At 36.2% G+C, this 23,935-nt stretch overlaps 1 protein-coding gene across 1 annotated transcript; it reads left to right on the top strand.

The window, feature by feature from the left end:
* Positions 1–3,328: 3,328 nt before the first annotated feature.
* On the top strand, positions 3,329–4,520 carry LOC106657829. Its single transcript, XM_014379505.1, has 4 exons — positions 3,329–3,474; positions 3,552–3,898; positions 3,967–4,237; positions 4,328–4,520. Exons 1-4 carry the CDS (start codon positions 3,329–3,331, stop codon positions 4,518–4,520), a joined length of 957 nt encoding a protein of 318 aa, XP_014234991.1.
* The last annotated feature ends 19,415 nt before the right edge of the window (positions 4,521–23,935 follow it).

The raw sequence follows: 23,935 nt of genomic DNA on the forward strand, positions 1-23,935 counted from the left end.
AATGTAAATTACCCAGTTACAAAGAAAGAGAAAAAAAGGTTCGGTTCCTGAAACTGCACCTAGTAGGCTATATATTTTTATAGTTGCTAAATTTGAATTCAATGTCAGTTTTTCTAGGATTGCTGAGTTTGGAATTCATCAACATAGTACTTTAAGATACTAGTGGCATAAGTAACACTTTTTGGCACGGCGTAGTTGAGGGCCCGAGCGCAGCGAGGGTCCTAATAGCTGGGCCGAAAAGTGTCCCCTATGTCGTATTATATATCGTATAATAATATCCTATATCGTATGATGTATTGCTTCTGTACTAAAAGGTGTCGCCGACCTTTACCACCTCAGACTTGTATGAAGCCATACTGGCGTACTGTCTTTACACAGCCATTTACCGTCACTGCTACCGACAAGCTTTCTCCTCGTGCCGAAATTATTGATATCTGGGCCCCTATTTTTCCCATCGAAATTAAGAACCTAAGCCGGCTATGTCGGAGTCTTCCAGTCCTAACAACCTGACTGCGCGTCAACTGCGTGCTATCCCACTTCCAATCTTAGTCCACATTCTCAATCTCATCTTGATTTGCGAGAAATTGCCCGTCTGCCTTACTCGTGCCAGAACGATTTTCATACCGAAGTAGGCTGGGTCTGCTGATCCATCTTACGACCGATCTGACGACCGATATTTGCGACGAACATGAGGAAAGAACGATCATTTGAAATGCGGCTGTGAGACGAAACACAACAATTGTTGACAAACGTAAAACACCGAGAAATTTGCGAGATGACGACGACACGACGAGGTCAGACCGCGACCGAGACGTGAATTACGCGATACGACGATGACACGATGAGGACAGACCGAGGCCGGGTTGAGGAGTTCGCGAGACGATGAGATCGAGCCGCGACCGAGACGTGAATTACGCGAGACGAATACACGACGAGGCCAGTCTGCGACCGGGTGGCGAAATTCGGGAGCCGCGACCGAGACGAGAAGTACGCGAGAGGACGACGACTACGATGAACATAAGGAAAGAACGATAAATTTGAAATTCGGCCGTAAGACGCAACACGACAGTTGTTGACAAAGGTAAAACACGATGGAAAAGGTAAGAAAAATTTACTTACTTGGTGTTTTTCATTGACACAACGTCGTTTTCATGGTGGATTGATATAATTTTTCTTTTTTGAATGGGTTGTTGTGGGAGCTTGTTTTGTAATTAAAAGTTTTTGATAACTATTTACAGTGATAGCAGTAGGCTAATAAACCATTGTAAAATATCGATGCCTGGAAAATTAATATCGTGTAATGCCTTGAATCATTAGATCATTTTATGACACTTACATTGTTCGATGACCTTTGACTGCAAGTGGATTTGTTACTTCGAAGACTGAATTATAAATTTTTCATCACAAGACATTTATCAAAATTCATAAAAAAAGTACCAAATTTCTTACCTGCTTGGTTGAATATCGCTGTGGATCGATAAGCTATCACTATGATTAGATTTTCGACTTTTATTTTACTGTAAATAAAAATACGATTATAAAATAGCAGTTTTAATTATGCTTTTGTTTAGTTTATTTTCAACGGACGTGCATAGAAATAAAATTTTACCTGTTTGTTTTCGATCGGGGTATTATTTCATCGGTTGATATGGTGCAACGGACGGCTGACCCCGGGGTGGGGAAAAGCAGCAAATCACCTGCCGTCGAATGAATTTCTTATGGGACTACCTAACCTGGTTACTTAATCTCAGAGGGGATATTCGGCCCGCCGTCAGTGCGAGCTTGCTGTAGACTCACTGTCTCACCGTCGAACTCCGGCAATTTCTGCTGAAAACCGCGAAAAGTAATGTCGCGAAATAAATAGGCGATTATGTCAATTAAATGTGGTACTTTATTTAATTCAAGGCCCAATTGGCCGGAAAATCACTTCAAATTGCCCAACGGGCGATGATTTACAATATGACGCGACGAGGCACAAGTTCGACCTAATCTTACTTCCGACTTTGCCCACCAGGGGCGCGCGTGACGCTCACTGCGATCGTATCTCGTGATGCGATCCTAATCGGCCGAGTCAATATGGCCGCTGCGCGCGCGATCTATGTGACGATGTCGAGTGCACGTGTATCGACGCGACGTGGCATTCGCACGTTGATCTCGACGATGCGTTTCGTACTCGGCCGCGGGCGATCCGCCCTGATGCTACCGGCCCGAATATCTACGTACACCCACACACTAATACACTGTTTGCTGCGTATCACCGCTGCGATACTCGTCAGCCAAACTCGAACTCACACAATCACACGCCCAGGACCCGGTAGTCGCGTCGACCAATGACTCGCAAATAATCTTAAGAACTAACCCCAAATCTTCGGCGCCTCGACGTTGGATCGGCTCCGTTTCTCAGCTGACTCTCGGCCCTCGTCCGGGCGTCGGTGGGCACGTGCGGCGACGATGTACGCTCTTACGCCCACGTCTCGGCGGCGATGTCCAATCTGGTCTGCACGTGTGCAGTCACTGGCAAAGGCCCAACTGGGCGAAACTTGCACTGGTGCACTGGCTTGCACAGGCCCGGCTGGGCGGAACTTTCTTACCGGCGAACTTTTTCACGGGCACACACACGACAACTAGCCCTCCTGGGCGATCTCGCACACGTATCTTTGCGTCGGCTTTCGATTCCTGCCATCTCCTACGAGCACAAACACGGTGACCTGGTTTTACTTTTTTACTTTGGCACTTCGTCGGCGATAACCTCGAACTCTTCGCGATCAAAAATGGCTGCTGTGCGAAAAAACTCACGTTTCTCGCCGTGTCACCTACTCGAGCTATTCTGCCGCGATCTATTGCGCGTCGGCACGTCTGCTCACGCGCAGCTGTCTGTCTCTCTCGCACGCGTACGCTGCCGCACGTGCCGAAGCGTCGTTGCCTGCTGCTGCCGCTGCTGCTGTTCTTGTCGACCTGCAAATCGCGAAAAACATACACGCACAGGTCGGCTCTACATAGCCTCGCGTAACTGCGTAAAGTTCCGCGTTACATACGCACGCACGCGTACTGCCAACCTCGTACAAAAAAATCAAAATATAAAACAAAACCTCAAAATTTCGGCTCCCTTCATGCGAGAATTTTGGAGCAGTAAGTTCGGAGCTTCGACATGGAAGTAATGACGAGAGAAGACGTTGAAAATTTATTCCAAGTTTGGAATCTTTATAAAAAAGTGATTGAGCTGAATGAAGTGAAAGAAAGTACAAGACGGTGGTGGGCAAAGCCCCACATTCGACACAACTATCTTACTGGATATGGCTGTTATCGGAGTGTCTTTTTATATTTTAAAATGAACAATGAAGAAGAGTTCTATTCATTCACTAACTTCACCATCCATCAATTTAATGTAGTTTGTGATATTTTATTGCCATATTTGGAGAAAAACAGCTGTCGACCAGCTCTACCATCTGAGCTCCGATTTGCAGCTGTCTTGAAGTAAGGACAACATGTACATTAATTGAAAACAAAATAGGCAATTTTATTTAGAATAATTATAATTATGATCATTTCAGTTACCTGGCCAAAGCTGACAGTGTTCACAAAAATGCACTATTCTATACAATTGGCGAATCAACTTTATATGCTATTGTGCCAGAGGTGTGCAAGATCATTTGTGCTGTTCTAGGTCCAAGGTATTTGCGTAAGCCATCTACTGAAGACTTGAAAAGAGTTGCATATGAATTTAACCAACTGGACTTTCCTCATTGTATTGGATTATTGGATGGGAAGCACTGTGAAGTACGCAAGCCTAAGCACTCAGGTAGTGCTTATTATAATTACAAGAAGTTTCATAGCATTGTAATGATGGCAATATCAGACATCCACAAGAGATTTCTCATGATTAATGTGGGAGGATGCAGTATAAAAAAAACTATTTGCCATACATTTTTATATTCATGTACTCTTAGAAATAATACAATTTTACAGGTTCGCTTAACGATGCCTTCACATTTAATAATAGTGATATTTGTGCTGGGTTGGAAAATGGTGAATTGTGTTTACCTCCACCAGAATTGATACCAGGCTCCAATTTGTTAGTTCCATATTTCTTGATTGGTGATGGGGGTTTTCCTCTCAAGCAGTACTTAATGAAGCCGTTCATGAGAGTCAACAATATGACACCTAACATGGAGATATTCAACTCAAGATTAAGTCATGTAAGGCAAACAGTGGAGTGTGCTTTTGGCTCACTGACTGCGTATTGGGCTATACATCAAAAAGAGCTACGCTGGGATTTAGCCACAAGTGAACAAATCATAATTTCTACTGCTTGCCTTCATAATTATAGGATTACCAGGAATTTGAGAGAAAAACGGGGTTTTATTAGTCATTGGATTGATGCACCAATTGGATATACTGAAGATAACCAAATAGAAATTGTTGCTCCAATCCAGTTCAATGCCATTGATGTGAGAAATAGTTTAGCAGAATACTTCATTTCCCCAGCTGGAGCTGTTCCATGGCAGTGGGGAAGAATCTGACACGTACAAAGTTGCAGGTAACGATCAAATTTGAGTTATATGCACATATTTTATGCAATGAGCTTGTTTGACTCTCAATCTCTCTCTCCTTCTCTCTACTTACTCTCTACTTCCTGTAAACATTCGTTTGTCTGTGTGTGTTCTTTTTATAATTTGTATTTTACTTTTAAAATGAAAAATTGAATCAGGTCTTATAATAATTAAGTATGAGATGTAATTGAAATTTTTTTATTGCAATAATAAGTCAGTTGTACATGGGGTTTTTATCAATGATAATTCGTAACTAAAACCAGGCATCTAACCAAAATTCTTTGATTTTTTCCATAATAAAAGTAAACGCCTCACTTTGATTTTCTAAACCAGGTTGATTTCCTATTAGTTCATTAAATAATTGACATATCGCTGATGCCAGCTCCATGTCAATCTGCTCAGTGTCAACTTTCTTCTTCTTAAACAATTTCTTCTCCAAATTTCCTTTCAGCTGGTGAGGGGAATTATTGCAAAATCATGAAAATTAATCAAATAATTAAGTAAATTATAAATGATAATTGACACATGAATGTATTTATTTGTTTATAAATTACCTCATTGTTCTTGATTGTAGACATGACTAAATCTCTGTCTTCGTCGAGCATTTCAATATTTCCATCAGCATCAGTAGCTTGCAAAAGAGACGATACGTCTGGAAACTGTTCCATAAAATCATCTTCACTTTCATTATCATCACAGTCTGGCTCAGGCCACAACAAATTGTATTCATCCTCGCCTAGAGCTTTTTTCAACTCGGCTCTCTCTTCTGGAGTAAGCCCATCTTCGTTGGGAAAAATATTTTGCCACTTGGTGACCTTTACACCATCTTTGTGCGTAATGTGGTCTTCAAGGAATATAAACCTTTTGTAAAAATCTTGGTCATACGGTCCCAAAGAACGGTATATTCCTAACTTTTTATTTAAACGTACAAATTTGTCCCTCGCAGATTTCCAGATCTTCATGATATCTTGGGCTGCAAAAACATTGAAATAGACAAATAATTATAATCATTTCCATGAATATATTAAATTCTATTTATAAAAACTTAATAATTGATATTGAATAATAATTAATTTACCTGTTATATCGATGTCATGAAGATCACTAGCTGCTAACTGAACCGCTCGACAAAAAGATGAAGTTTTATAACCGTGATCTGTTTTCGATTTTATGTAAATATAAGAATATTGATCGGAATCGGTCAATAATCCGACAATAATATTTAAAATTTGTTCATTATTCATGTCAGATGTAAAGTAAATAATAAATTCAAATATGAAAACAAATAAGAACGATACAAATTTGAACGTTATTAATTGATTCGACTTTACTATTCGCAGGAATCGAAGTGATATCACTGGACAAGGTGAAACAAGTTTGATGTACAACCGACAGAGTAAGAGACTTTTTGCCGCCTTATCGAAGGCCCTCGAAGGTGTAGCGCCTCTATATATACCGGCATACCCTGGGAACTTCACCAGAATATACTATTCAGCCGTTGAGTGGAGATCGTCGATTTTTCTTGAGAAGACAAAGGACAGGTTAACAATGGGTGAAAATACCATTTTTTGTATGGAAATTATAATTCACGGGGTGCTGTCTCGACCATTTTTATACAGTCGTCCCTGTTTTTACGCGGCTTTTTTTTACGCGATTTCAATTATACGCGGTTACAGAATTGAGACCGAAAAAATTTTTTTACGCGCACTGATTTGATTATACGCGGATTCCTTCGCGAGTAGCCCCAATGATCATCGCTTATTCTATTGTTAATCAGCTATATTCATGTAGTTTCCCGAATGATGTGGCCCTCGAGTATGATCCAATCATGGTGCGTAGCATGAAATTTAAGCATGATTGTGAAGTTGCTGTGACTGCCTACGTTGAATTACACAAAAATATTATGAGACGTGCTAAACAGACACGCGTTACTGATTTTTTTAAGTAACATTTACATGTATTTTTTAATAAAATGTTTTGGAAATCGAAAATTTGTCACACCTTTGCATGTAACCCTCCTTTTCCCATAAGAGCAATGTTTTTTTTTACGCGATTTTTTGTACGCGGTACTTTTTTGGTACGGAACTACCGCGTAAAAACAGGGACGACTGTATAATAAATTTCACCCGGAATTCCAAGAAGTGCATAAAAAGAGGCAGGCATTTGTAGATATAGCCGAGAGTGTAAATAAATTTAACCAAATTATGGACATTGATGCAGAACCTATTACAGGTGGGTGCTTCTACTTTTTTTAAATTATCATTTCTTTTGCTACTGATGAAATCATTACCGAAAAATTTTTATTTTTATATTTGCAACAATAAGCTGCAAATCTTTTTTTTAAGATTAGGCTTGAAGGTCTTTTTCAAAACTACATTTGAAAATACTGTGCATAATTAGACTATAATATAATTATCCTTGTATAGGTAATGGTGCAGAAAGTACTTGGAACTCACTTCTGAATGACTTCAAAGAAGCTCGCAAACAAATGATGAAGCATTAACCTGGTGATGGAGCGAAGACAACTTCTTTTCCTTTTATGAAAGAGATGTCTTTCATGGAACCGATTCTAGAGCAGAAACAAGTTTGGTCCACTTTAAACCAAAATAAAGGTATATGCAGCTTTGTGCTTATTGAAATTCATGCTTACAGTTTACAAATTAACTGTTATTTTTTAATTATATATATATTTACAGAAATTGGACAATTTTATCAACAACAGCCAAGTACTTCAAGTGGAAGAAAAAGGCCTTTACAAGCTCCAGATCCAGATGTTAATGCATCAAAAAAGAAAAGAAAAACTACTGCTGATATAGAAAAAATGAATTCACAGATGAGTGATATCTTGGATTTATTTAAGAATAAAATGATTGCAACCCCTGCCAGCGCTCAGAATGCAAGTTCTGACTATACTTCATCGACACCTGCTAATTCAGTCAATCTCTCTTGGCGATCATCTGCTTCTGCCAATGCTGGAAATCCTATTAGGCCATGGTCTTCTGCTTCTGTCAACGCTGGAAATCCTTTTTGGTCATCGTCTTCTGCCTCTCCCAACCCTGGAAATTCTGCTTGGACGTTACCTAGTGCAGCTACAACTACACAACCCTCTTTGCCATCAACTTCGACCTCTGCAAACTTTCACTCAAATCCTTCGACTCCAGCAACAATCAGTACTGATTACACAAGAATTCTTTTGGAGGAATTTAAAAATGTACCCGCTGGTCAGGAAAATGATTGTTTGGTATACGTTTTAAATAAATTTAAGAAAGAATTTCAGAAATAGAAAAGTTAGCGTTCGTTCAAAAAGTATTTGTCATTATATATTATCAATAATGTTCCTTAGAGAATTATTTTTCAATAAAGAAAGTTTACCATTAATTTTTTAGTGAAGCGCTTTATTTATACCATCAAAAGAACATATAATTTTAAAAATTCGTAGTACAAAATTTCTAATATTATTACATATATATTATTGTATGATTTTATTATTTAGTAGTTGTTGTTTTTTAAACTCTTTTATAGCTTCCAACATTTTCAATAAACATTCATGCTTTTCTGCATTATTATAATTTTTTAAATAATTCACAAGTACATTACAACACCGCTTTCTGTTTGCTTCACTTAAATTCGACTCGTTTGCTTTATTAGTATGATTCTGAGCTTCTATTGTATTTTCTTTTTCTTTTTCTTTTTCATTTAGGCAACATTTTTGATAGTACACTGCAAGTTTACCATCATAACTTCCTAACTTTTTTAATGTACTTGCAGCTGAGGATTTTCTTGTAGTTTTCTTGATTTGCATTGGAACTGCATTCTTATGCTTTGAAAATGATTTTAGAAAAAAAAGTCTGGCATGCAGCTTTCGCTCACAGCTTGTGATGATTTTCTTATTTTTTAGTTTTTCATCCACCTCATGAAAATCTTCTTTCATTTTGGACCACTTATTCCAAAGTTCTTCAACTGGAAAATTAATAAAGTTAAGTTACAATTATAAAAAAAAGCTCTAAACATTTGCTGCTTCTTTCCACTTACCAGAAAGGGTTGCATCTAATTTTTGGTAGATGATTATTTGAAGTTTTGAGAGACATTTATTTTTCTTATTAATGTTGTAATGCAACGCATTACTTTCGTCGTACATAAAAGTATACTTCGCAAAATGGTTTATTATTATTGCATCCAAACTTGACATTTTTTAACAAAAAAACTTAGCAGCCGCAGCAGTACAAAAAGAGAGTCAATGCTCATATGAAGTGTCGTAATTTTGGGGTTTTGTTTATTTTTTGATTTTTTTTGTACGAGGTTGGCAGTACGCGTGCGTGCGTATGTAACGCGGAACTTTACACAGTTACGCGAGGCTATGTAGAGCCGACCACACACACATGCTCGCGCGTGATATGCGAAAATTCGCGGCGTGACGCTTACGTGCCTTGTGCCCCGTCACAATGGTCAAGTCATCATTGAACAATAGTGATTCTTTCACATTCAATGATTTTGCGTAGGCAGATCTCATAAATTTATCGAGATCGTATTTATTCGGTTTGCGAGACAAATAATTAGCCTCTGTTTTTGGGGTCAAAAAATCACTGCAAGCTATCCACGCGTATATATTAATCATATTTGTAGTGTAATAAATTAGAATAAATATAGTATTAACTCGAGCTCTCGACGTCGCCTCGACTGAACGTCCGTCGTCGTCGTCTCGATATACTGAATGCAGCGAGTTATAGCGCAGCAGAAGCGTTGCTTCGTGACTCCGAAAATCAGCGCGAGTGCACATTCATTTTTTACAACAAATGAATGTCGCATATCGACGCTCGATGCTCGACGAGCGTGGGAAACAGATCATTCTTGAATCTCTTCGAGACCATTGCTTGTAACTATTGAGCTCGTTCTCTACTCCATTAATATATCATTATCTTCTGAGCAAATAACCGTGCAATAATATTTTAAATATAAATTTTATAACGTTTACAAATAAAAAAATGAATCGAGTGATTACTTGTAACGAGCAGGAAAATCCACTGATTACACAGCTCTACAAAAAAAAAAAAATTTTCAAATCCACCGACCGGACCTAGTGGACTTTATGTTTTTGGGGTCGCTGAATCCGAATCCGGGGTCGGTTTTTCAAGGTTGGCTCATTTTAGAGGTCATTTGAAGGTCAAATAATTGAAAAAGGGTAAAAAATCTGAAAAAATTCATACATGAGTTTTTGAGGATGCCGAATCCAAATCCGAGGTCGGATGACCTTCAGGAGGTCAATTTCAAGGTCATTTGAAGGTCAAACTACAAGAATTCAATGAAAATATCCGAAAAAATCACCTTTATGTTTTGAGGGTCGCTCATTCTAAATCAGAGGTCATTTTGACTGTATCCGGCCTTGTAAAGGTCATTTGAAGGTCATTTTAGGGTCAGATCACGAAAAAAGCTTTAAAAAATCTGAAAATACTCATTCAGAGGTTTTTAAGGATGCTGAACTCAAATCTGAAGTCAGATGACCTCTATGAAGTCACCTTCAAGGTCATTTAAACTTTAAATTAATACAAGGAAGTAAAAAATTAAGAAAATATTTTTAATTTTGCATGCGTTTTTACTTTTTTTCGCAATGCATCTTTTTTTCTTCAAACGAACGGCGTAATGGTTTTCGTTTGCGTTTTTTGCCTTTCTCATTTTGAGCAGTAATCAGCCATCATCAAAACATCCTATCTACCTAATTGATACCACTGCTCCATACTTTTCATGTCTTGATAGAATCGTTTTCCATGCTCGTCACTAAAATCACCACAGTTATCCGGAAACTCATCTGAATGGTTATGTAAGAAATGCAGTTTATAAGACATATTACATTTCATTTCCCCGACTTCAAACTTATCGAGGTAGCAGGTAAAGACTAGAAGAGAAAAAAGTGTGTCAGAATGAGAGTAAGTTAACAGAACCGCATATTTCTCCATATCAATATCACGAACGAAAACGGTGCATTAATATGAAAAAATATGCCGATTTGTCAATTCACTCCCCATGCCGATCCACCTGGCTCATCTCTACTTTGTCATAAGGATATACTTATAGTGAATTTATTTTTACACTCTCAGACATTGTTTCACAAAATTTTAAAATGCATTCGTTTTAATCGAAGAAAAATCCATTGATGAAGAATTTTTCAAATTTTGTGACCCAATTCTATAGTAAAAAATAAAATAGCCTATATTATATTCACATATAAAGAAGTCCTATAAAAAATTTACCTGAAGCTATGTCAACAAAATTAAGGTAAATTTTATAATAACGGAAGTAAAAATTGATTGTTAAAAAATAAAGAGATTTTTTTGGTTGCTTTACTGCGGGGAAATAGCTTAGAAAAAATGTATTATATTTATTGAGTAGGGAAAAAAGCAGCTCTATCCCAGAATGTGAGCTCGCTAAATGTCTCAGACTAAAAAATTAATTCAGTTTTAAAAAACTAAGCACAAACTTCTTCCAATATTTTATCGCATTAAATAAATTTAACATTGAAATGACCTTGAAGGTGACTTCATAGAGGTCATCTGACTTCAGATTTGAGTTCAGCATCCTTAAAAACCTGAGAATGAGTATTTTCAGATTTTTTAAAGCTTTTTTCGTGATCTGACCCTAAAATAACCTTCAAATGACCTTTACAAGGCCGGATTCAGTCAAAATGACCTCTGATTTAGAATGAGCGACCCTCAAAACAAAAGGGTGATTTTTTCGGATATTTTCATTGAATTCTTGTAGTTTGACCTTCAAATGACCTTGAAATTGACCTCCTAAAGGTCATCCGACCTCGGATTTGGATTCGGCATCCTCAAAAACCCATGTATGAATTTTTTCAGATTTTTTACCCTTTTCCAATTATTTGACCTTCAAATGACCTCTAAAATGAGCCAACCTTGAAAAACCGACCCCGGATTCGGATTCAGCGACCCCAAAAACATAAAGTCCACTAGGTCCGGTCGGTGGATTTGAAAATTTTTTTTTTTTTGTAGAGCTGTGTTATCGATATCGTGAGTATTGATTTTTTTGTAGACATGGTTTTTGGAGAATGATAGAAAATAAAAGTTGCGATTTAATAAAAATATCAGTTCCTCACATTTTGACTCTGCTGAAGATGACTCCTGGGTGGCTGCATTATTCAACGATCGTTACGCGTCTAATATACGTCGTGCAACTCATTTGAAATAATTTTAAAGGCCCAGCGTACTGAAATTTAATTGAAAAATCCACAAAGTAGAATTTACGTACTGGTTAAATATTCGCGTGAGATGAAATTAACTTTTCTAATTCTACAAACGACAACATCACTGGTTTTTGATTTTGGGCCACGATCATTTGAATCCTTAACTCGCAGGAGTATAACGCCCAGAGTCTCCATTTCTCGCCTCGCAGCCGCCTCGTGTCCACCCTCTCGTCGACCTCGTCTCGTAAGGATTTGGCATGCCTATATCTCATGACTGTATCGCTGTTGCTCCGCTTTTGTAAGAACCTAATTACATAAAGTTTTGTCGGTTTTAAACCACGCTTTCCTTGTAGGATCATGATTCTTTATCCTCCAATGTCTGCAGAAGTGTTTACACTAAATATAAAAAATCAGCGCCAAGAGTGTTCTGTTGCAAATGGTTAGATGTTGTAGCATTGAAGCCATGGTTGCGAGCACATCCAACGAATCGAAGTCTCGCATATTGTGATTTTTGTGATGCTGAAAAACTACGCCCTTTATGTGCACGTTTATATATTATTCAAAACCATTGCCACAGCCGTAAGCATGTAACAAATCACATTAATAAGTATCATTCGTTACCTCTACCTAACGAAGAAGATTTCATCGTTCCAGCAAATGACGAAAGTGCTCAAAAATTGAGTCGTGCAAGGGCAGAGCTGAAAGTTGTCGCTATGACAGCGAGTTTAAATATACCTTTGAATGATACGGCGGCAGTGGATCGGTGTTTCAGTGAGATAAAAAAAAATGATCCCGAAGATATTTTGCACTCACTTAAATTATCTACGACTTAAATTAAATGCTTATCCAATAATGTTCTTGGAGACGTGACAAAGAAAATCTTAGAGCAAAAACTGAAAAGTCAACCATTCAAAATTTGCATCGACTAATCAACGAGTATCACTAAAGAAAAGGTACTCTCAATTGAAGTGCGATTTTTTGATTTCAAACAATTTAAAGTTGAGACATACTGGGACTTGTATCCGATCTTTGCATACAAGCGAAAGCATCGGCATTCCGAAGCATCGGCGTCTGCTAAGAGATTATTTCATTGCATGAAAGAATCATTTCGTAATTACGAGGCGCCATTAGAAAATATCTATGCTCTTTCAGTCGATGGCTGCAATACTATGACTGGCCATTTCGGGGGCGTAAAAGCGCGAATGGAATCAGTGATTCCAAATTTAATTACCATCAGATGTCCGGCTCACATTACGCATCTTTGCGCAAAACACACGATTGAGAGACTACCAGATTCAGTTATTGCATTTACGAAGAAGGTAAATAAAATGTTAAAAAGTTCTCATAAGCTGTACGATCCATCTGAGCTCCAAGAAGAGATAGATGTTTTCCAACACAAAATCTTGGCCTACAAAGAAGTTAGGTGTCTATCTCTGCAAATGACAATTGTTAGATTACTGGAACAGTAGGACGCCATTTACAAGTTTTCCAAGAGACAACACGAAAAGAACGATTCTTACGGGACAGACGTTTTTTTCGAAACGCATGAGACAAATTTAAAGAACTATTTTCGAGTTATTTAAAAGCTCACTGGAGAACTTAATACTTTGAACCTTTTGCTACAACGAGCTGATGTTGTCATCCATATTATAAGCGAGGCCATCGAGAAATGTTTTCATAGAATAGTGACCATCATTTGTAATAGCACGTTAATTTTACATAAGCACTGGTATGAAATTAACATATTTGACGAGAACCTTTACTCACCTTTTAAGGATTTTGATATTCATGAAGACGTTCTCATGGCAGTTCACCAAACTGATCAAAGTATGACGACTTTCTTCAAACATGTTTTCAACTGCATAATGTCATCTGCATACCACTTCAAGCACTATTTCTTAGAAGATTTTAACATCGAGCTAATTAAAAGTATAGCATGCTTACAACCGAAGAACGCTAAATCACAAGAATACCGTGCAAATCATTCCGACAAGTTTGATAATTTGATGGAGTCATGCAAGTGGCTGTGCGCTGACGATGTCTTTGCAAGCTTAGTGAAATATCAATGGGATGATATCTTACATAATAAATTTCAAATAGAGTCGGATGATGTTATTAATTTTCTGGCGATTCCAAATGGAAATATGTTTCCAGAGCGTCAGTTCAGTGACATGAATAATCGAAAAACAGAAACCACCAACCGATTATCCATGGACACTTTAAATGGACGAATGATGACGGCGCAAGCAGTAAAACTGTTGAAAACGAGTAGTTTTGAGCCCACGGAAGAGATGAAGAAGAAAGCTGCTCGAGGGCGATTTAATTATATATTAATAGCAACTATAGAGAGTGATAAAGTTAAAAAAATTTATAATAATAATAATAAAATATTTTTGAAAAAATGTTGCATTAAACGATTTTATATAATATACGACTTACTTTACGTGAGGACATCGAGCGAAGAAATTATGGCGACCGAGACAGTGGAATGCAAGAACATTAACGTGAGGGCTGATCACGACCGGGCCGAGAAGTACACGAAACAAGGACAGACCGCGACGAGACGAGAATTACGCGAGACGACGACTTCGACGAGGACAGACTGCGACTGGGTGGAGAAGTTCTCGAGACGACGAGACTACGAAATCGAGCCGCGACCGAGACGATAATTACGTGAAGACCGGGATGATATTTACACGAGAACAACGACGACTTCGCGGTGACCGGGAAAAATATTCGCGTGAGACGGCTACTAGGACAGGTGAACTTGGTTACACGACTTGGTAAAAAGACTCGAAGACCGAGGCGAGAACTTGCGAAAAAGCGAGAACGAGGACAGGCAAACACTTGGCCGAAATCAAAGTATATTATGAAATTGGACAGGCGGAAACCAACCTTTATCTTACTAATTAATGCGTTTTTCCTCAATTTCGGTCAATAGTCTTTAATAAAAAGTACATATTTATGTTTGTTTTGACGATCGTTCATATTTTTTCATATTTTGACATTTTTTACCCCTCCAGTCGTTAAAAAAAAATTTTTTGTACTATAATTGAAAGTATTGCTTTTCTCGCAATTTGAAGTTCCCGCACTTCTCTTGGAGCCGCTTTTATGAACGCTGTTCAACACCCAATATTAGCATGACCTGCTCATGCGCGTGCATTCCTCTGCCTAATGTGTATATTTTCAAACTATGGTATGTTGATGCATTTACGCGCCGTTGTTTGAACGCATCATAAACCGGTTTGTACAGTGTAAGAAGAAACTAAAACGACTTTTGTGTAAATAAATGTCTTATGTTGTTACGCAGTAAAAAGTAAGTGCAAAGTGAGAGAAATATTTCTTTCGTATCCTAAATTTACGGAAAAGTTGTATTCTAGTGTTTTCTTGCGACAAAAAATTCACTATCGAATTTATTTAAAATTTACCGTTCATATAGTGTCTGATATTATTGAACGTCTTTGTCATCACGCAAATGTGAAAATGCTTCTATCTACGTCTACTTTGATCGTACCGAAAAGAATTTTTTTTTGATTTATCGAAAATTTTGTATGTATGAGTTCGAGTCAATATCGAGTTACCAGTAGTATTTGAGCGCAACACTAAAAATTACTGAAAAAATCAATTGTGTAAACGTGTACCCGTACAACAGTAATTTGTTTATCAAAATTTTACATATACTATCGCAAAGTACTCTTTTCAACGAGTAATTGAAAATAAAAAGAGCTTTGTACGACTATTTTTACGCCATGCAGGTCGTTTTGAAGGTACTATTTAAAGAAGTTCCGTCGGGGTAGTTATCCGATATATGACTATGATTTTTTTATAGTTTGGATCATAACGAATCCATTGGTATGCTTATTAATATGTGTAGCCAGGCAAAATCCGGAGATATTTCAAACCAAAGTTGACCTGTTATGCAGCAGAATAACATGGCTCTTATGACAAGGAGAAAAAAAAATTTTTTATCATCTGATTAGTCATAAATACTCAAGTTTTCCCAAGCAAGACGTATACGGTTTTGTAGATTTAAGTCTCTACTTTCTAGTGATATCTTATATATTAAGCGGTGAAGTCAACAGTTCTTTCAAAAATTCTTGCTTTTCCCCAAAATTCTTGCTAAAAAAAAAAAAAAAAAAAAAAATCNAAAAAAAAAAAAAAAAAAGTAGATCGATTCGAAATTTCTTGCTGATTCCAAAAAACTTATCCGCACCCTTTAAAAATTAAGGGGTAGTTTTTTATGGGGTTTTTTCATGATAAAAAACCAACCCTTCAATTTTTCGAAATTTTTTTTGCAGTTTCAGAAAGAGAATTAAATTCTGCATCGATCTATTTTTTTTTTTTTTACGAACCTCTATTTTTCATTCATTTTTAATTTAATTTTTATATCTTGAAGGGTGAAGTCAAAAATTCTTTCTTAAAATCTATCTTTTCCCCAAAATTCTTGCCGCAATTCCTTAAAAAAAAAAATAGATCGATTCGTAATTTCTTGCTGATTCCAAAAAACTTATCCGCACCCTTTAAAAATTAAGGGATGGTTAATAACGGCGAACTCTACACTCCAGCAAAACTAATAGATAATTACATTAGTTTCATATTTTTCAATTTTGAAATATTCAAATATATATTCAAATTATGTTGTTACTACTGTACCGTACTCCGATGTTATCAACTGCGATTTTACAGAACACGATTACCTCATGCCCAATACGTGTTACCGACATGTATACATTGATAAAGCCACGATACAATGTCAGACACGTGTGTTCGATTCTGTTGTGATATTATACTATACTAGGACATATCGTGTGCAATCCAGTGTATAACATATTTTCGAATAAGTGTGGTTAGAAACGTAAGTGCAACTGTTTAATTTTCTTATTTATTTTGTATGTATGTAATTTTCACTCACAACAGTTTTGAATCAATGCGTTGTTTATTTCACAGTTCGTCTGCAATTGTACATGAGCAATGGGTTCATTTTTATCTACATCTTCAAAACCGGATCTCGTACGTATTTTATGCAATCCAATTTCAATCGTCCTACTAAAAGTATTAACTAAACGCATTACTTTCATACATATTCTCTCAAATTTTTGTGCATTGTTTATATTCTTAAACATTTTCTTGATACATTCTTTAATTTGTGAATTCGTTGTGATACTCGCAGCCACAGCAAGATAGCTTGCAGGACATAGTTGATGCATTGCACACACTGCAACACCCACAAGACCTTGCAATTGACAAGTTGCAGGAAACTGTAAGACAAGTGTCTATAGATCTTCATGATACGTCGAAGGTGCTTGCAAAAGCAAAATCTTCGCCATCAGTGAACTCGACTGCATCGTCGCCTTGTGCTCAACCCTCATTGCCTGCAACCTCACCTTCATCGTCAACCAGCTGCGTCCAGTCAACGGAAAACATGGACTGAATGCAATTATTGCCGTATGTCCATCCTCACTATGGATCTTTCACCCAATATGTGGCGATGTCACGTACGGCACCTGGCAATATGCCGGTTGAGGTCCTCGTAGTACCTTCAACGTTATACTCGAACGGTAAGCACTTCAATTCTCAGGTTTCATTGATTATTCGGTAGTTTTATTTGTTTTATATATTCCTCCACTTTGATCGTTTCGTAAATTCTTCAAATATTATTACGTATTCTTCCATATTTCTACATTCAACATGTTAGCTTAGAGTGCCAGTAACATTCTTCTTCAGATACTGTACGAGTCCGTTATCGTGGGAGCGGAGGCCGCAGTCGCCGAAACTGGTATGCCCAGCGAAATCAGCCTTATCGTCCAGGACGTGGTCGTAACAATTGTTACGACGTACGACGTAAGCATTAATTAATTCAACTCATATCCGTGATTTTGCAGCATTAATTAAACCGCAATATATCTATAAATATACCACTGCTATTAGTGTAAATGCATCGAGCGATAACGAGTACATTTTTATATATTTATTCACTTTTATTTATTATTCAATTACCAATAATTATAATATATTTATTTTTATTGTTCAATGTAGGGTGGAACCCATAAGCTCATTAAACTGGTACTTCCAGCGATACCATTCGTATCATCCAGAACTTCTACAATTGTCATCATAAGTCCAGTTTCTTTACTTCGTTAAGTTTCATTTAATTTGTTTTACAAATGAATTTGTACAAGTTTTTTCTTTAAAAATAAACATATTTATTCTACATATATTACACTGTCTAATTTTACACTCAAATTATTACACGATTTTGTTGGATTAATATATGCATTCTTTATATATATTGCATCCCCTTCTTCTAATTCCATGATCTTGTCATTCCACAAGCTTACCATCATCTGCGATACACATTGAAACATATTAATATTAAACATGATTATTTTTTCGTCATAAACATCTTATCATGATCAACGTTACCTCATCGTCATTTCCGTCCTTTAACACGATTTTCATTCGCAAAGATTTCATCCACTTGTCGATTGCAAAAATTTTATGCACTATTCCTCGTACATCTGTAAATTGTTTGTTTTTGTTTTTTTAATCCACACTATATTACAAATTTTTTTAACTTATACATATTATATCAAAACATACCACACTTATTATTTGTCTTCGTGTAACGAATCTCATTGAACGATACAACCTTGTTTTCAATTGGCATAAATGATGACCTATTTATTCCTGTAACATCTTCAATTTTCGTTGTTTTTTTAATGATAATGTTTATACTTGAATTACTTGTCTCATCTTCATTATATGCACTAAATAACATGTCTGTTATTTCATAAACTCGATTTATCTAGAACATTACAATTTATTTTATAAACAAATTTTGTCGTATCATTACAATGTATACCTCATATTTACCTTAATTTTTTCATACACATCCGATACGTTCGTTGTCACGACTGCTTTCATTTCCTTTCCACTTTTATCAATGCATAGAAAATGAAACATTGGTTTTCTTGTACGCTCCGAACTTGTAATCTTCGATTTGCTTACTATACGACACTTAACAGATACTCTACAAACAATTCATAAAACGTTCATGATTTATTCATACTTACAGCTACTATGTATTATAACTATGTATTCTTATTATCAAGACCATTATAATTTATTGATAATCTTACTTTGCTATAGTTTTCAGCAAATGATCAAAACCATTTGTTTTAATCATCTGCGGTGACGTTATCCTAATTTCTGGTTCACTCATGTTATCACTGCACAGAATTGTTGTCAATTAACCACTTCAGAGCTATCGTTCTTTAAACATATAAAATACTCCACGATACACACACAATCATGCATGAATATATACTTGCATACGCCATCTACCTCTATGCCTTCAACTTGGTGTGGTATTGTCGATAATAACGATTTTTTTTATACAGGACCACTGCATGTGATAGGTGCACTGCACGTATCGTGCCTATGATTATTTTTATGGCCGCTCACTTTTACGGCATCTATAATGTGACATAACTGTTTTAAAATTATCACATAAATAACCATTACGTACTTACTTAAGAGAATCAAATTCTGCATCGATCTGTTTTTTTTTTACGAACCTTTGTTTTTCATTCATTTTTAATTTAATTTTTATATCTTGAGGGGTGAAGTCAAAAATTCTTTTTTAAATTCTTGCTTTTCCCTAAAATCCTTACTAAAATTCTCTAAAAAAAAATAATATTTTTTAAAAAATGGCGATCTCTACTGGAACCACTCAGTCTAATATTTTTCGTATATTTTCGATTGTTTTTTTTTGTTTTTTTTTAAATTCAATTTTTAATTTTTCCTTAAATGGCGATATTTACTCGAGCCACACATTTCCTTATTTTTCCTACAATTTTCATATTTCATACAATGTAATATACTAATACAATAACTTCATTTTTTATTTTCATATAACGGCGAACTCTGCACTCCAGCAAAACTAATAAATAATTACGTTATTTTCATATTTTTCAATTATGAAATATTCAAATATATTCAAATTATGTTGTTACTACTGTACCGTACTGCACCAGCCAATTCGCCGGTTCAGGTACTCCTAGTACCTTCCACTTAGTATAATTATTGACCTTCATTACATTCTCTTGTAAATTATTTTAAGTTTCAAACCGTACCATGTCAGCATAGAAAGACATATAACATTTATTATTTCAAATACGGTACAAGTCCGTTATCGTGGGAGCGGGGTCCAAAGTCGCCGAAACTGGTACGTCCAGCGAAACCAGCCGTATCGTCCAGGACGAGGACGTAACAATTATTACCGTTATAATTAAATGTAATGTAATGTAAAAGAATTTGATTAATATTTACAAAATTTCCTTATAAACAACATTTTTAGTATAATCACTTGATTGATCAATTTTCCTTTTTCCCAATCTACCGTTGTTATGCGTTTTGACATTATTGTGCTGTAAAACTACTTTAATTCCTGCACGTGATCTTACTCTAGACAAGGCAACGTATAATTGTCCGTGACCAAATACTGGGGCTGGTAACAAAACTCCGACTTTTTCGAATGACTGTCCTTGTGATTTATTGATGGTCATTGCATAACCTAATCGCACGGGTAATTGCCGTCTGACCAGTTTGAACGGTAATTCTCCGTTTGCTGGAGTTAAATCAATACGTGGTATAATTACTGATGATCCTACTGCATTGCCGCTTACAACTTCAGCAAAAATGCTATATTTCATTAACGTCTTTATCTTCAAACGTGTGCCATTACATAATCCATTGTTGATGTTTAAATTTCTCAATAGAATAACTATGGCGCCTACTTTCAGTGTTAAATTATGAGGTGGCAGTCCGTTCGGTGTTAAAGTATTTAAAAATTCTACCGGCATTGAAGTGTTCATTTCTTCGTTGTTATCATCGACAGCCACATCTATACTTAGATATTCAACTGGTTTCCCTTCAACTATAGACAATATTTCCTTATTTAATTCTATAACATCAGCATTCATTGGCGCTAAAATCACTTTATGTCGCGAACGCATGTCCTTTACATCGATTTTCGTTCCATAAATTTGATCAACCAGACTTTCTTTCGTACATAACATGTCTTTAGGAACAAGGATTGATTCAGTCTCTTTTTCGAACTGGTTTTTAAATATACCATCTCCTATATTTAATAACCATTGTTGAAACTGTTCATCTTATCTTTAAGTCTTTTATTTTCGAATAATGCAAATGATCTAAATTTATGCCACATGCTACTGTGCTTCACACAATTCGCAATTATGTGGGCTTTAGTTCCATGTCGCACTATCGGTAACGTCTGCCTAAAGTCGCCGGCTACAACAATAACTTTTCCGCCAAATAATTTATCGTTGTTACTAACGTCTTTTAATAAACGATCGACCGCTTCAAATGCGTCTTTTGACGCCATACTAATTTCATCCCATATGATGATTTTAACTTGACGCAAATAATCTCCATAAATTGAATTTGGCGATACATTACAAACGCAATCTGACGTGATGTCCAGAGGTAATTTAAATGCTATATGAGACGTCTTGCCATTTTTTAATAAATTGGCTGCGATACCGGTCCAAGCAACTGGTAATACTTCCACATTTTGTTCTATCATATAATTAATGATATAATTCAGTAGAAAACTTTTACCGCTGCCTCCGGGTCCGTCAATAAAAATCAATTTTCCATCGCTCGATTCCCTTAAACTTTCAACAATGGTATTAAATATTACTTCTTGCGGTTGTGTTAGACGTACATCTTTAACGTTTGCAACTTGATGAGATAAGTCTGTAACAGTGTCTTCGTTGTTATAGTCGACACACTTGCGTGGTTATATCAGGTAAATTGAAATCGTTCAACTCGTAGCCGTGATTTTGCAGCGTTAATTGTATTTTGCCTAAAGCCCAATTCTCACCATCTTCGCTGGACATATGCGGAAAATAAAATGTACTTTTATATTTGTCGTATAAATCTCGGCTATTTATTGGATTATGATGAATGCAAATGAACGCAAACAATTCACAAATGGCATGCGGGAATTTAATCTCTACTGACTCAGCTAAACACAAATCCCATTCATTGTCGATTTTTATTAAATTTCTGGCTTTGACGACTTCCAAATACGTATTATACTTTATTCCATCAAATGTCTTCAAATCGTCAAACGATTTTGCTCCTCGGGTATGCAATAATAATATTCTCAAATAATACCGTTCTTTTTGCTTGGGACTGACCAAATACATGCGACTTATTATTGGTTTCGTCATTCTTTTACGCGTTTTCCATTTTTTGTTTTCGTACACGTAATGATAAGGAATGTCTGAGTACAACAAATTGTTTGCTTTTGGATCTTCTTTATTTAAAGTAAACCAAGACGTCAGAGTAGTTTCAACGTTCTTGGTTAGTACTTCAGTTTCGCAACCATCTTTAAAATATACATTTTGTTCATCTTTATTGTGAATTGCCAAGCGTATAATAGCAAGTGATATATCGTTCATTTTATACTTATTAATCCTGTACACTGCTTCTGGTGGACATACATATCTTGTATTTATATACGACTTAATTTCATCGTGATTCAAAGTGACTGATACTTCTTCGGATTTCGGGTATTTGTCATTTCGATCAATGCGCAGTCATGGCCTTTGTAACAATATTTAAATAAATATTTAATGCATAAAACTGTCGTGCACACTTCAACGTTGATATGGCAATTGTACTTTAGCAGTAGATAGGGATTATATGGCACAACAAATCTATTATCTGCGATCCTTCTACCATTTTTATGATAATAAATTATTATATTGCTACTTCGTGATCTTTTATACAGAGGATAGCCTGTAGTGTCATATACTGTCGAGTCTACAAATGATTTTGGAAACTTTTTAGTACAGATTTGTTTTTCTGGATCCATACATACAGCGAAGACGTTTTCTTCACCGCATGGCCCATGTATCATGAATTTTTTTACAATACTGAATAATCGTGGATTTATATCTTCATCGGGTATTTCAGCTTTAATAATTTTGTCAACGTCATTTGCATTTCTGATTTTACAATCTTTACTAAGCCAAAACAACATATGCGCGTGAGGTAAACCTCTTTTTTGAAATTCAATCACATACGTGTAAGCTACGCATTCACCAAATATATTTTGCTTCGTTATATCATTCAAGATCGCTTTTAACTTTTCATGAAATACTCTAACTATTAAATCAGGTCTATCAAGTGTGGACTCATGAGATCTCATATTATCTGCAATTTCAGACCAGGCTGAATTACATGTCATGGTTATAAATAAATCTGGTTTACCTTTCGATTGAACCAACGTCATTGAGTCTAGGTAGTTTTCTTTGCAGGCCCTAGGACTACCCGTAAAACTCGAAGGTAATATAAGCATTTTGCCAATTTTAGTGTTGCTGTCTTCCGTCTTTTTTACGAGATGATCCATCAGTCCTCGGTACATTTCGGTTCTTAAAAGGTCTTGATTTTTTTCGACAAAGTATAACCTTGAATGCTCAACTTTAACCCATGCATCTACGACGAACTGTTGCGATAATCGACCCATTTGAATAAATGGATTGAAATTTTCTCTACTGGCGAATTTATATCTGTAAAATTCGCATGTACTTATCATATCATCTGTTTTCTTTTCTTTTTTTTTTTCTTCTTCATGTACGGACTCCATCCGGCTCCTCCGTATGGATACATCAGTGGATACGACATTGGATCGTTATGTTTGCTAATCAACGGAATTTTTATTGGTTTACTTTGTAGTCGAGAATACACGCACACATCGCGTTCAATAGGTAATGCACCTTCGTCACCAGCAAACACAACAGCTACTTCGTTACATGTTGCAACATTATATCGATTTTCATCCAAATTTTGATTATTATTACGCGTTATAATCATTTGCACCTCTCGAAAACATTTTCCATGTACTGCTTGGCGTTCTATTTCTTCCTTTTCTACTTCATACATCATTTTGTATGAAGCGGCATACGGATTAGATTCATTTAGTATTGTTTCAATCGTTTGAAATATACTTCGTGCACATTTTGTATTACATTCACTAAGCATGCGCTCATTTATGGCTGACTCAGAATCTAATATGTACAACTGACCATATTTGCGAGGCGTTTTTTCTTCGGGGTGCAACGAATAAACATTATGATAGATTTGGCCACAAATT

The sequence above is a fragment of the Trichogramma pretiosum genome, unplaced genomic scaffold (genome assembly GCF_000599845.2).
Source record: "Trichogramma pretiosum strain Unisexual culture from Peru unplaced genomic scaffold, Tpre_2.0 scaffold78, whole genome shotgun sequence".
NCBI classification, from domain to species: Eukaryota; Metazoa; Arthropoda; class Insecta; order Hymenoptera; family Trichogrammatidae; genus Trichogramma; species Trichogramma pretiosum.